Source organism: Balaenoptera physalus, assembly GCF_965194825.1.
Source record: "Balaenoptera physalus genome assembly, chromosome: 11".
Lineage (NCBI taxonomy): Eukaryota > Metazoa > Chordata > Mammalia > Artiodactyla > Balaenopteridae > Balaenoptera > Balaenoptera physalus.
The window spans coordinates 33086678-33100384 of NC_138896.1; the positions used below are offsets into that span (position 1 = coordinate 33086678).

General features: G+C 40.6%; 1 protein-coding gene across 12 annotated transcripts in view; it reads right to left on the reverse strand.

Moving 5' to 3' along the window:
* The window catches only part of UBR2 (ubiquitin protein ligase E3 component n-recognin 2), a 122942-nt gene that overhangs the window by 6768 nt on the left and 102467 nt on the right, over positions 1-13707 (reverse strand). For 5 of the 12 annotated variants that reach the window (XM_082414624.1, XM_082414623.1, XM_082414622.1 and 2 more), the window contains 6 exons: positions 10263-10371; positions 7990-8046; positions 7599-7676; positions 6682-6852; positions 4317-4418; positions 630-2865 (listed from right to left, as the gene is read on the reverse strand). In XM_082414624.1, the coding sequence (XP_082270750.1) occupies positions 2724-2865; positions 4317-4418; positions 6682-6852; positions 7599-7676; positions 7990-8046; positions 10263-10371 (659 nt within the window). In that variant the 3' untranslated portion in view covers positions 630-2723. The other 7 variants (XR_014251194.1, XR_014251195.1, XR_014251196.1 and 4 more) reach the window with 4 other exon arrangements.

Sequence of the window (13707 nt, forward strand, 5' to 3'; positions counted from 1 at the left end):
TGTCAGAGGGAATTAATGAGTCCTGGAGCTGATGGCATTAGGACCAGGGAAGGTAGTAAGCTAGCTAGGAGCAGCATTAATGACCAGGAGACACAGAAACCTATTTTTTTTTAGTTTGATGCTTTCCTTTTAAGAGGATTTTCAAGAGCACAGCAGAACTTTCATAGGCAATGACTCCGTTGCAAATATAGGATGTAGCTTCCTTCGTACATGTGTCTTTTCTAAGCAGAAAGTGTCTGGGGAGTGTGTTAGAACAGGGACCTGGAGATCACTACGTAAGGATAAGCAAGAAGAGTTTAAACCTTCTTGGAGGAAACGACTTGGAGCTGGGAGAGACTTCGAGTGCCCTGTTTTCCCAGTGATTTGAGGTCCACAGTAGTTCAGAAAGGTCACAAGTTGTCATAGTCAGTGAATATGAAACTTAATCAGCTGAAATGATGATCAAGCTTTCTTCAGAAGGTCAAGATCGTTTGGCCAACAGCCATAACTGACACTAATAATATAAGCATCTTAAATTTCAAGCTAATACAGGTGTCCCACTTTATCTATAGCAAGGTGACATGCGGAACACGTCCACTGCATTTAACTGTGTGAAACAAAACAGAAAGAAAATGTAGGCAGATGCAAAGTAATGTCAACACCTAAAGCATTTATTTGGATATCTTTAAACTTTTTACATATGATACATTCCAAATTTTACAAGTTGTCCACAGATAATAAAGTTATAGCCAATTTTTTAAACAGATATGATTTTCCCTGATATGGAAAGCATGTTATATAAACATTTCTACAATAAACATAATACATGCGGAACAAATCATAAGACTAAGATGATTCATTAGTTAGGGAAGACAATTAGATTAATGATACACACACCAGAAGATAAAAGGGCGCATGTGTTGCTATCTCATGTAAATTCATCTTCTCTCAGACTCCCTGACATTCTCAGAGAATGGAATCCAGGGACACCCTTTGCTAACAACAGGCTTATATGAAATCAGCTCTGAAAGCTGAAGTATTGTTATGATTTGGTGAAGATGTTTATAATTCAACTACACAGGGAGAAACCTGGTCTTATCATTCTAAATTTAAGCTTGGTTAACAACTGGAGAAAAGCCAAAAGAAGCTGAACTTAAAAGCTAAAGGAATGAGGATGTGACAAAGGCCAAAATAAACATTAAAATCACGATGCCATCCACAGCCCATACCACCAGATCTTATGAATGGAAGGAAGGCCAGAAAAGGGGGGTGAGCACTGTGTTCCAACGCAGATTTTCTTCCTCTTGGGTGAGAAGCGCCTCCTCTCAGATGGGTGACTCAGTCCCAGGCAAGAAGGGTCAAGGTCACCCTTTCAGAGGAAGGGGTTCTTCACACACCACCCTGGAGAAGCAGTGAGTGTGGTTTCTACATCTCCACTTACTTTAGCTGAAAGTCTGGATTTCCAACCTTCCTCCTGGGTGTACCGTGGAGTGTGCAAAGCTGAGCAGGATGGAACTTTTAGATGCAGAGTTCAAAGAAAACTGAGTGAACGGGTTATTTTCATTGGCTAAAAAAAATCCAAGAGCTTCTAATTATTCATTTATCCCTTAGCCTCACCTCAGAGAGGCTCTGTATTTATTCTTCCACCAAATCTGCCATCACTCTCCATGTACCCAAGCTCTCAGCACATGTGTATCACACAAGAGTGGTACATGGCATGTCATGGTTATAAACTATTTTACTAAGCGGCTATCAATCTAGGAAGGCACCTCTTAGTAAGAACAATAATGATTAAAAATAATAAAAAGCCTGGGCGCACAGGTGTCCCAGAAATGTACTAAGTGAGTCAGCAGGTAAACAGCAATTCATCTATTCCAGGAAATGCTGGAAGGGGTGGGGGTGAGGGAATTTTAAAACACTGAATTCTCATTTTTTTGCTAGTGTTTGATTCTAGATGTATACACTTTCAACTTAGTCTTAGAAATAAGAGACTATATCATCTGAAAAATTAGGATACTCTTAAGTTTTCAATAAGCCCTTTAACATGAGTTTTTTTCCTCAAAGCCAAAAGTCTTGCAAAAAATAAAAGGGGGGGGGGGCGGGGGAATCCCACCTTGTATAGCCCTGAAAATCACCCAGCACACAAAGACACCACCTTCTCTCCTTCTTCCCACAGGCTCCTCCAGCATGAGTGTCCCCCAACCCCCTCACAGCCGGTAGAGACAAGGGAATGCCACTTTTGAAATCCACTGTTTTGCTTAGAGGTAGGGTCCCATCAGCTGTGGGGACACTGACCCAGGCCCAACGTTGAGAGTCACTGAGAGGGATCAGGAAGTGTGACCCCAAAAGACCAGAGACTTTGTTTCCTGCTGCTGTTGCATCAGCTTCAGGCCTGGAGTTCCCTGTGTTCAGTAATGTGACACGGCTCAGACTACTGGGAACAGTCAAATGCAGTCAGATGCCCACAAAGGGGTTGAGTCCAGCCCAGGAAGAGAAGCTCCTTCCTGGATTCTAAAATTCAAGAAGTTACGTTTGAAGGACACAGCAAACGATGCAAGAAAATCTGCTGACAGAAGATGATTTTCATCAGTCTCTGGAGCCAGGAACTATAAAAATAAAACTGGGAAGAAAAGCTTAAATAAAGAATTTATTTCCAAATTCAGTAGAACCTATTTCCTATTCTCTTTCTTGAAAAGCGAACTGGGTTACAAAAATCCAAATTTATGTATTTGGTAGTGAAGTAATTATAAATGTTGCCAGTCAATGCCAACCAGTGTCTGATTTGCTTCCTGTGCATGTCCAATTTCCTCTGTGATACTGTGCTGGTGCCAGAGCTTCTGAATCTTCTTAAATCGCTCTCTGCACAAATGTAAAGGATTTCCCCGTCTAGAAAGAAGACACATGTCACTCAGGATGCATTCGGTTTATTCATCTATTATACTCCAACCTTTCCTGATTTAGGAAAAGTTACAAGTTATCGGTTTTAGATCCTCTGCAGAATATCTCTTTGGCAGGCGCCTGTGGCTATTAATGTGTTAGCTCTGACGGTTTGCTAGGAGCAGCGGAAGGGGAATAAGTGCTGAAAAGAAGAGGAAAATGAACACAAGCTACACCTACTCAGACTGGGGTGAGGAATTGGGGGTGGGGTTGAGCAGGAGGGTTTACGTTGAGAGGCTAAAACTATGCATTTATTATCCATTTTGTTGGTAAAATGTAAAATAGGGAGGGGCAGGGGAGACGATGGAAAAATTGCAGGGGTGAAAACGTTCTTCTAAGTACTGTCTTTCAGCTACAAAATCTAAGCAAAGCAGTCAAATGTGAATAACTTTGGGGTCTAATTTAACCAAAGCACAGGCACTGGTGAGCTCATGCCTGGGGCCTTGGCTCCTGACTCAGAGCGCCAGTCCTCTCACTCTCCGTCCAGAGCTCTTCCTCCTAAGAGCCCACATTTCTCAGAGCAACGGTAAGAACCATCAACAGGTGGCACAAGCCCGTATCCTTGCAGTCAAGTGCCTGAGGAGCCCATCTACTTATCTTGCCTTGGTTTCCAGGCCTTCAACTTCTGCTCCCCAAGGCTGGGAAGTTACATCTAGGTTAAGACTTTTATCCCATTTGGGCAAAAAGAAATGGCCTGAAAGTTCTTTAACAGTGCTTGAAGAAACTGCTGTTAGCATTTTGCTTTTGATGTAACAGAAGCTACCAAAGTAGAAGTGATTAAGCCTCAAATACTGTTGTATTGCTCTATATGTTCTAAATCTTTGTTCTCTCAGATTCTTATGTAGTAAGATAAGCACATCTCTTATCAATCAAGATTTGTTCTTTTATATCACTTGAAGAGGACTGGGTCTCCCATACAAAGCCGCACAAGTTACAAAGAGCTATCCCTGCAGTGCTCTGATGCTGTGGATGCCACAGGACAATTCAAACAGCTCTCTGGAGTAAGAAATGGAAAAAGGTTGCACTCTGTCCCATTTTTTCCACAAAGCCGCACAAGTTACAAAGAGCTATCCCTGCAGTGCTCTGATGCTGTGGATGCCGCAGGACAATTCAAACAGCTCTCTGGAGTAAGAAATGGAAAAAAGTTGCACTCTGTCCCATTTTTTCCCCTTATGTATCTTGATGGCCTTCATGACACTCTGAGGGCTGGGAATGGGAATGTCAAACCAGACAGCCAGGGTAGCCTCCTTGGAAGAGTCCACAGACAACAGCCACTTGTGCTAACCCTTCAGGCAGTTAGCAGGCAGGCTTCAGGACCACAAGGTTCATTGTGTTCACCCCATGCTGAAGGCTCTGGTGGCCCAGAGCCAGTCAACCTAGTTCCCCAGGATGGGCCTTACCTGAGTCCCTGGTCAGTCTCCCCATAGTCATCAAGGTAAGGAGGAGAATAAAAACAGCCTTTGGTTTTGCCAGCTAAAAATAGCACTTGACATTCCCGTACTCTGTAGAGAGACCATTTATACATTAGTAACCAAGGTTTGGATTCAGTTCCAAATGGACTGAAGTCTTATAAAAGTAAACAAAACCACTGGGAATACGGGGTTAACAGACACAAACTATTATACATAAAACAGATAAGCAACAAGGATTTACTGTATAGCACAGGGAATTATACCTAATAACTTGTAATAACCTATAATGGAATATAACCTGCAAAAACCAAAACAAAAAAACACTGAATCACTATGATGTACACCTGAAACTAGGGCAGTGTCATAAATCAACTATATATCAATCAATAAATAAATATAAACAAACAAAACCACTGTTGGAAGAGAAGAAATGGCGTTTATAGCAGAGACACATGAAAAAGTATCAACACCCCTGCCTAAGTTTAAAAATAACTAAAAGGATTGTATTGTAACCAATATAAGGAGGGGGAGGGACATTTAGGATTAGGATTCGACAGCTCATATAATAGTGGCATTTAAAAAATTAAGTGTGAGAAAGTTAACTACTTTAAACATAAGGTAGTTATTTATGTATCAACCACTATTATGAGGAAATTATTCATTTAAAAAATTGTACACAGGGCTTTCCTGGTGGCACAGTGGTTCAGAATCTGCTTGCCAATGCAGGGGACACGGGTTCAATCCCTGGTCTAGGAAGGTCTCACGTGCTGTGGAGCAACTAAGACCATGCACCACAACTACTGAGCCTGTGCTCTAGAGCCCGCGAGCCACAACTACTGAGCCCGTGCTCCACAACAAGAGAAGCCACCGCAATGAGAAGCCCGTGCACTGCAATGAAGAGTAGCCCCCACTCGCTGCAACTAGAGAAAGCCCGGGCAGCAATGAAGACCCAACGCAGCCAAAAATTAAAAAAAAAAAAAAAAAAAAAGGTACACAAACATTACGAACTAGGTTGACCTGAAACACAAAGCAACACTCTACACAACTAAAAGAATTCTGAAATATGCCAAACAAGGTAAAATGCTACTTTTACATTTCTCCTAAGGGTTTTTAAAAAAATGTGTCTCCTGATCCCTTTGAGAGGTTTGCTTAACTTTTTCTGGTGTTAACAATTCAGCCCATCTCAACATTTATTGAGAACCTATCATATACAAGAAATTGTCAGGCACTGGGGGGTACTAAGATGACTAAGATGTGGATATAATCTATGCCCCAGAGGAGCTCAAACTCATGTCACTTCTCTCCTTCAGACCCTGCGATGGCTTCCATCTCATTCAGAGACCTCGCTAGGACACACCAGGCCCACGACTCTCCCCCTTGTGCTCTCTACTGCAGTAGCAGCAGCCTCCTTGCTGTTTCTTTTCTTATTTTTCTTTCTTTATTTTTTGGCCATGCCGTGTAGCTTGTGGGATCTTAGTTCCCCGACCAAGGAATTTAACCTGCACCCTCAGCAGTGAAAGCATGGAGTCCTAACCACTGGACTGCCAGGGAATTCCTTTTTTTTTTTTTTTTAATAAATATTATTGAGGGATAATTTTTTTTAAAAGACCTATCCATTTTTACAGGACAGTCGATGAATTTTGTCCTTGCTCTTTCTTGAACACAGCAGGCACACTCCCCAGCAATTCTGCACTTGCTGCTCCCTGCCTAGAATGTTCTCCCCACTTCTTTAGGTCTTTATTCAAGTCACGTTCCCAGGGAACCTTCCCTGGTTCCCTATCTAAAATTCAACTCTCCAGCTGCCATTTCATATTCCCCTCCCTAGTTTATTTTTTCTCTTCTGCATGGATCGCTTTCTAAATTCTTATTTTATTTTCTATCTCCCTCATTAGAAACTGAGCTCCATGAAGGCAGAGATTTTCGTATGCTTTGTTGACTACTGCATTCTCAATATCCATTACACAGTCACTGATAAGTATTTGCTGTATGTTGTCGAATATACACAACTACATACATCAGCCTGTGATATGTATGAATCCAACCATGAGGATACAACAAAAGGAGTAATTCTGACTGTGCTTGGGTAGAAAACCAAAGACAGCTAGAAGTTTCACATTAGAATGAGGCACAAAGAAAGAACAGAATTGTCATGGGGATGGAAATGATAATGAAAGAACAGCACAGAGTTAGCATGAGCCAAATATAAGATGTGTGGAGACAAGGCTCCCCATTTTCCTCAAATGAATAAAAGAGTGGCCTCAAATCTCTGCAATGTAGTAGTTTCTTGTTCCACCCCTCAACAGATGTCTACTGTGACAGATCCAAAGCTAGAAAGCTCCTTCCAGGGCCTTACCTCAGGAAGATGCCCACCCCAGAACCACAGGAGTAGGTGTGGGCGGTGCAAGCTCCCACGTCCTCCCCTTCCAACTCCGTCTGACAGCAGTAGCTCTGGGAGCACAGCAGAGTTCCACATACAAGGCACAGAGTTGGGGCTCTGCTCTTGTCACCACCTGATTTGGGGCACCTCCATGAAATAAAAAAGCACAAGTCAAGGCTCTAAAAGACTGGCTAAAGAGCTGAGGGTGGTAAAATTGCCCTGGAAAAAAATTCTGCAATACCAAGTAGAGCTGAAGATGCATACAGACTATGGACCAGGCAAATTTATTTCTAGAATAGGTAACATCTCACATACACACCAACACCAGGTACTGGAAACACTCAATCAACAAGTGAGGAAAAGAGAAATAAAATTATCAATAGGAGGAAAAAAATATGTAAATTAAAAAATAAAAAAAAAAATTACTGCTACTGCCATATAATGAAGTACTACACAATAGTGAAAACTGATGAATTAAAAATTATATGTGTCAAATGTACAAATAAATCTTACAAACAATGCTGAGTGAAAAAAGCTATAGGATAATGTACAATGCTATTCTAAAGCTTAAAATAATAATAATATATGCAAAATAATAATAACTGCTTAGGAATATAACCGTTTGTAGTTAATGTGTTATTTAAAGTGCAAATTGTTTAGATAACCTCTAATGAATCAAACTTGTCCCTCATCACCCCCTTTCTCATATCTTATTCTGGAACATGGAATCATGCTTTTTACAAGTTTGGTAGTACATGTTAGGTGGTACTACTGATGTTATGATTTACCTACCCAAACAAAAGAGAACAATGACAAAATCCTTCAAATTCTGTGTAGAGAAGTGAGTGTTTCCAGTGGTAGGAAGTGCTCAATAAGCTAATATAAAAACTTACGAGAAATTAGATGCTTGATTAATGAGGCTGCTGTAATCCTCTGGAAGGTCTATTAATTTGTTAGATTCTCTTGGATAGCTAAAACAAAACAAAAACCACACAAAAAACCCAGTTATTATGAGGACATATTGTAACAATGACAGGGAAACTCTTAACTTAGTCAAAATAAATAAAGGAAGACAATCTGAGTGACTGGGCACTACCACAGCAGCAAAAAGCCACAGTAAGAACTTTAAAATGCATGCTTAAACAACACAGGGCCTTAGGGTTCACATTTTTACTTGAAGAACTCAGGATGAATTATCAGGACAATAGGCTGTACTGTACACTTATATCCTGCTTCCTTCCTACTTCTTGCCTCCAACCAAGTCTTTGACAATCTTCAGCTTACCTTATAGCGTCTCTTTCACCTTCCAGGTATCTCTTAACTTCAATGTTATGACACCAACTTTAATGTAAATGGAGAAAAAAAAAATTTTACTTTTGAAGGGCTAGAACTAAAAAATTTTCTTCTCTAAATCCAGTAAGAGAGAAACAGTCTTCTTGGCTTATTATATTTATCTCTTCATAAGAAGCTTAGAGGAATACCACATATTTTGCCTACCATATTTTAAAATCAGAAGAATATGACCTTTGATTTTCTAAAAGCAACAATGTTTAACATATTAAAATTTGCTACTACCCCCACTAATGGGACACTCTGAAAAACCAGTCTGGGGAATTCCCTGGTGGTCCAATGGTTAGGACTCTGTGCTCTCATTGCCAAGGGCACAGGTTCAATCCCTGGTCAGGGAACTAAGATCCCACAAGCCACACAGTGTGGCCAAAAAAACCAAACCAAAACCAAAACCAAAACAGTCTGAATCAATGAGAAGCTCTTATAATCTAGAGCTAGAACACTCATATAAAAATAAAAATTTTAAAATTGTGGTAAAATACACAGAACATAAAATTTACTATTTTAACCATTTTTAAGTGTACAGCTCTGTGGCATTAAGTATATTGAAGTTGTTGGGCAATCATCACCACCTCTGTCTCCAGAACTTTTTCAGCTTTCTCAAATGAAATTCTGTGCTTGTTAAACGCTAACCCATTCCTCCTCCCACCCCCAGCCCCTGGCAACCACCGTTCTATTTTCTGTCTCTATGAATTTCACTATTCTAGGTACCTCATATAAATAGAAACATAATGTTTGTTCTTTTGTGACTGGCTTATTTCACTTAGCCTGCCTTCAAGTTTCATCCACATTGTAGCATGTGTCAGAATTTCCTACCCTTTTAAGGCTGAATAATACTCCACTGAATGTATATAACACATTTTGTTTATACATTCATTGGTTTATGGACATTTGGGTTGTTTCCACCTCTTGGCTATTGTGAATAATGCTGCTATGAACATGTGTGTACAAAATTCTATGAGTTCCTGCTTTCAATTCTTTTGCAATATACACCTAGAAGTGAAAATACTGGATCATAGAGTAATTATGTTTAACTTTTTGAGGAATCACCATACTGTTTTCCAGAGCAGCTGTACCATTTTCTATTCCTACCGGCAGTGTACATGGATTCCAGTTTCTTGACATCCTCACCAACATGTGTTATTAATATCTGCCTCTTTCATTACAGCAGTTCTAATGGGTATGAAGTGGTATCTCACTGTGATTTTTATTTGCATTTCCCTGATGACTAGTGATGTTCAGTATTTTTTCATGTGCTTATTGACCATTTGTATATCTTCTTTGGAGAAGTCCTTTGCTCATTTTATAATGGGTTGTTTGCTTTTTTGTTGCAGAGATGTAGGAAATCTAGATATATATATTCTGGCTCTTACTCCCTTATCAGATATATGATGTGCAAATATTTTCTCCCATTCTGTGGGTAAATCAGCCAAATTTTATTCTTAACTTAGTCACTAACTTGACACGATTAACGGGTCAATTTCTCTAGACTTCAGTTTTCTCAAATATAAAGTGAGGACAGGGGGTCCCTGGTGGCGCAGTGGTTAAGAATCTGCCTGCCAATGCAGGTGACACAGGTTTGAGCCCTGGTCTGGGAAGATCCCACATGCCACGGAGCAACTAAGCCCATGTACCACAACTACTGAGCCTGCACTCTAGAGCCCGTGAGCCACAACTACTGAAGCCCTTGTGCCACAACTACTGAAGCCTGCGTGCCTAGAGCCTGTGCCCTGAAACAAGAGAAGCCACCACAATGAGAAGCCCGTGCACTGCAATGAAGAGTAGCCCCCGCTCACCGCAACTAGAGAGAGCCCGCACGCAGCAATGAAGACCCAAAGCAGCAATCAATCAATCAATCAAATAAAATAAAAAAATAAAAATAAAGTGAGGATATTAGACTAGATAACCTTTAAGGTTTCTTTCAGTTTCAAAAATCTACGGAACACAGTACTTAACAAGTAAGTTAATGTGAGGAAATAAACATTTCCACCACTACTCTCCTTCCAGGCAAATCTGCTTATGCTATTCAGTAGGCCTGGCAAAAATCTTACCATAAAGGTAAATCCTTAACTAAGAAGGCCTAATAAATCACATGGATTGAATTCTGCCAGGCTAACTGAGAATTCTGTAAAATATGTGATAAACTGAAGTTTGTTTCCATATATATATATATTCCAATATAAAGAAGAAAAGTGTATAATCATTACCTTTCAATCAGTAACTTCATTATCTCCTTATTTTCTTGAAAAAGGCAAATGAAGTTGTTTGGCAGGGAAAGATAGTTACATAAATGTTCAAAATGGCTTGTTCCAGAAGCTGCAAATAGAGAAGAAAACAGTTTTGCATATAACAACTAAGAGTAGATCCTATAGGGCAGTAAGCAACAGCAGAGCTTAAAACAAAAAAGGCACGAGATGAAAGAGTTCAATTTTGCTAGGTACATAACCTGTAGGAAGTAAATAAGATGGCACATGGAAGGGATCCACAGAAAACGCCATAACTGAAAGTGGAGTCAGGCGACTCCTTCACCAAACTGGTCACAATTTCTTGATGTTTCAGTTTTATCATCTGCAAAATGGGGTACCTGTGTGATATACTTCATGGGGTTATTTGTGAACATTAAATGACAAAAATAACATATGGGTAGCTCTGGAAAAGTATAAGGCAGTATAGAGACATAAGATGATTTCATCACTGAGAGATGGATTTAAACACTAACTTAATCATCACTGAAAATGATTAGGAAGGGTAAATTATTCTCTCAATGGTGCCTGGACAACTAGCTAAATGGAGATGCTATTCAACAAACTTTTAGAGAACAGCATAACATGCAGGCACCCCATGACATGTGCCAGGCACTATGAGGTACAGTAAACTTTAAGTCTACCTTTACACTACTTTTATGAAATGAATTGAAACAAAACACAAAAAGCAACTGTGAAATAGCAAATTCCTACATTAAAATCAGATTTATGGGGCTTCCCTGGTGGCGCAGTGGTTGAGAATCTGCCTGCCAATGCAGGGGACACGGGTTCAAGCCCTGGTCTGGGAAGATCCCACATGCCACGGAGCAACTAGGCCCATGAGCCACAGCTACTGAGCCTGCGCATCTGGAGCCTGTGCCCCGCAACAAGAGGGGCCGTGACAGTGAAAGGCCCACGCACCGCGATGAAGAGTGGACCCCGCTTGCCACAACTAGAGAAAGCCCTCACATAGAAACGAAGACCCAGCACAGCCAAAAAAAAATTAAATAAATAAATAAATAAGTCAGGAGCTCTTAAAAAAAAAAAAGTAAATTAAAAATACAGATATATATAAAAAAAATCAGGGGACTTCCCTGGTGGCGCAGTGGTTGAGAATCCGCCTGCCAACGCAGGCGACACACGTTCGAACCCTGGTTTGGGAAGATCCCACATGCTGCGGAGCAACTAGGCCCGTGTGCCACAACTACTGAGCCTGCGCTCTAGAGCCCGTGAGCCATAACTACTGAGCCTGTGTGCCACAACTACTGAGGCCCGCACACCTAGAGGCCGTGCACTGCAACGAAGAGTAGCCCCCGCTCCCCACAACTAGGGGAGACCCACGTGCCGCAATGAAGACCCAACGCAGCCAAAATAAATAAATTAATTTAAAAAAAATCAGATTTATGTGTAATTATGGCTATTTTGAACTTCAAGGCCACATGTTTCACATTAAAAAATACTTGAGGGGGGCAGACAGCAGAAGCAAGAAGAACTACAATCCTACAGCCTGCAGAACGAAAACCACAATCACAAAGTGAGACAAAATGAAAAGGCAGAGGATTATGTCGCAGATGAAGGAACAAGATAAAAACCCCAGAAGAACAACTAAATGAAGTGGACACTGGCAACCTTCCAGAAAAAGAATTCAGAATAATGATAGTGAAGATGACCCAAGATCTCGGAAAAAGAACGGAGGCAAAGATTGAGAAGATGTAAGAAATGTTTAACAAAGACCTAGAAGAACTAAAGAACAAACAAACAGAGATGAACAATAATTAAAATGAAAAATACACTAGAAGGAATCAATAGCAGAATAACTGAGGCAGAAGACCGGATAAGTGACCTGGAAGACAGAATGGTGGAAATCACTGCCGCAGAACAGAATAAAGAAAAAAAAAGAAAAGAAATGAAGACAGCCTAAGAGACCTCTGGGACAACATTAAATGCACCAACATTTGCATTATAGGGGTCCCAGAAGGAGAAGAGAAAGGACCCAAGAAAATATTTGAAGAGATAATAGCTGAAAACTTCCCTAACATAGGAAAGGAAACAGTCAACGAAGTCCAGGAAGTGCAGAGTTCCAGGCAGGATAAACCCAAGGAGGAGCACACCAAGACACACAGTAATCAAATCGACAAAACTTAAAGACAAAGAAAAAAATCAACAAGGGAAATACGACAAATAACATACAAGGGAACTCCCATAAGGTTATCAGCTGATTTCTCAGCAGAAACTCTGCAAGTCAGAGGGAGTGGCACAATATATTTAAAGTGATGTAAGGGAAGAAACTACAACCAAGAATACTTTACCCAGCAAGGATCTCATTCAGATTTGACAAAGAAATCAAAAGCTTTACAGACAAGCAAAAGCTAAGAGAATTCAGCACTACCAGACCAGCTTTGCAACAAATGCTAAAGGAACTCCTCTAAGCGGGAAAGGGAATCTTTTTTTAAAAAATAAAAAACCTTGTACATACATAGACTGCTGTATCAAAACTGCATGGGAGGGCTTCCCTGGTGGTGCAGTGGTTAAGAATGTGCTTGCCAATGCAGAGGACATGGGTTCGAACCCTGATCCGGGAAGATCCCACATGCTGTGGAGCAACTAAGCCTGTACGCCACAACTACTGAGCCTGTGTTCAAGAGCCCGCAAGCCACAACTACTGAGCCCATGTGCCACAACTACCGAAGCCTGCACGCCTAGAGCCCGTGCTCTGCAACAAGAGAAGCCACCACAATGAGAAGCCTGCACACTGCAATGAAGAGTAGCCCCCGCTTGCTGCAACTAGAGAAAGCCTGCACGCAGCAACGAAGACCCAATGCAGCTGAAAATAAATAAGTAAAACAACAACAACAACAACAACAAAAGTGCATGGGAACAGCAAAACCAAAACCTACGATAGATACACATACAAAAAAGAAAAAGCAACCCAAACACAACACTAAAGATGGTCATCAAAACATAAGAGAAGAGAACAAAAGGAGAAGGGAAGAAACAAGACCTACAAAAACAAACCCAAAACAATTAAGAAAATGGCAATAGGAATACACATATTGATAATTACCTTACATGTAAATGGATTAAATGCACCAATCAAAAGACACAGACTGGCTGAGTGGATACAAAAACAAGACCCATATACATGCTGTCTACAGGAGACCCACCTCAGACCTAGGGACCTATACAGACTGAAAGTGAGATGGAAGAAGGTATTCCACGCAAATGGAAATCAGAAGAAAGCTGGAGTAGCAATACTCATATCAGACAAAATAAACTTTAAAATAAAGACTGTTATAAGAGACAAAGAAGGACACTACACAATGATCAAGGGATCAATCCAAGACGAAGATATAACAACTGTAAATATATATGCACCCAACATAGGAGCACCACAATATATAAGGCAAAT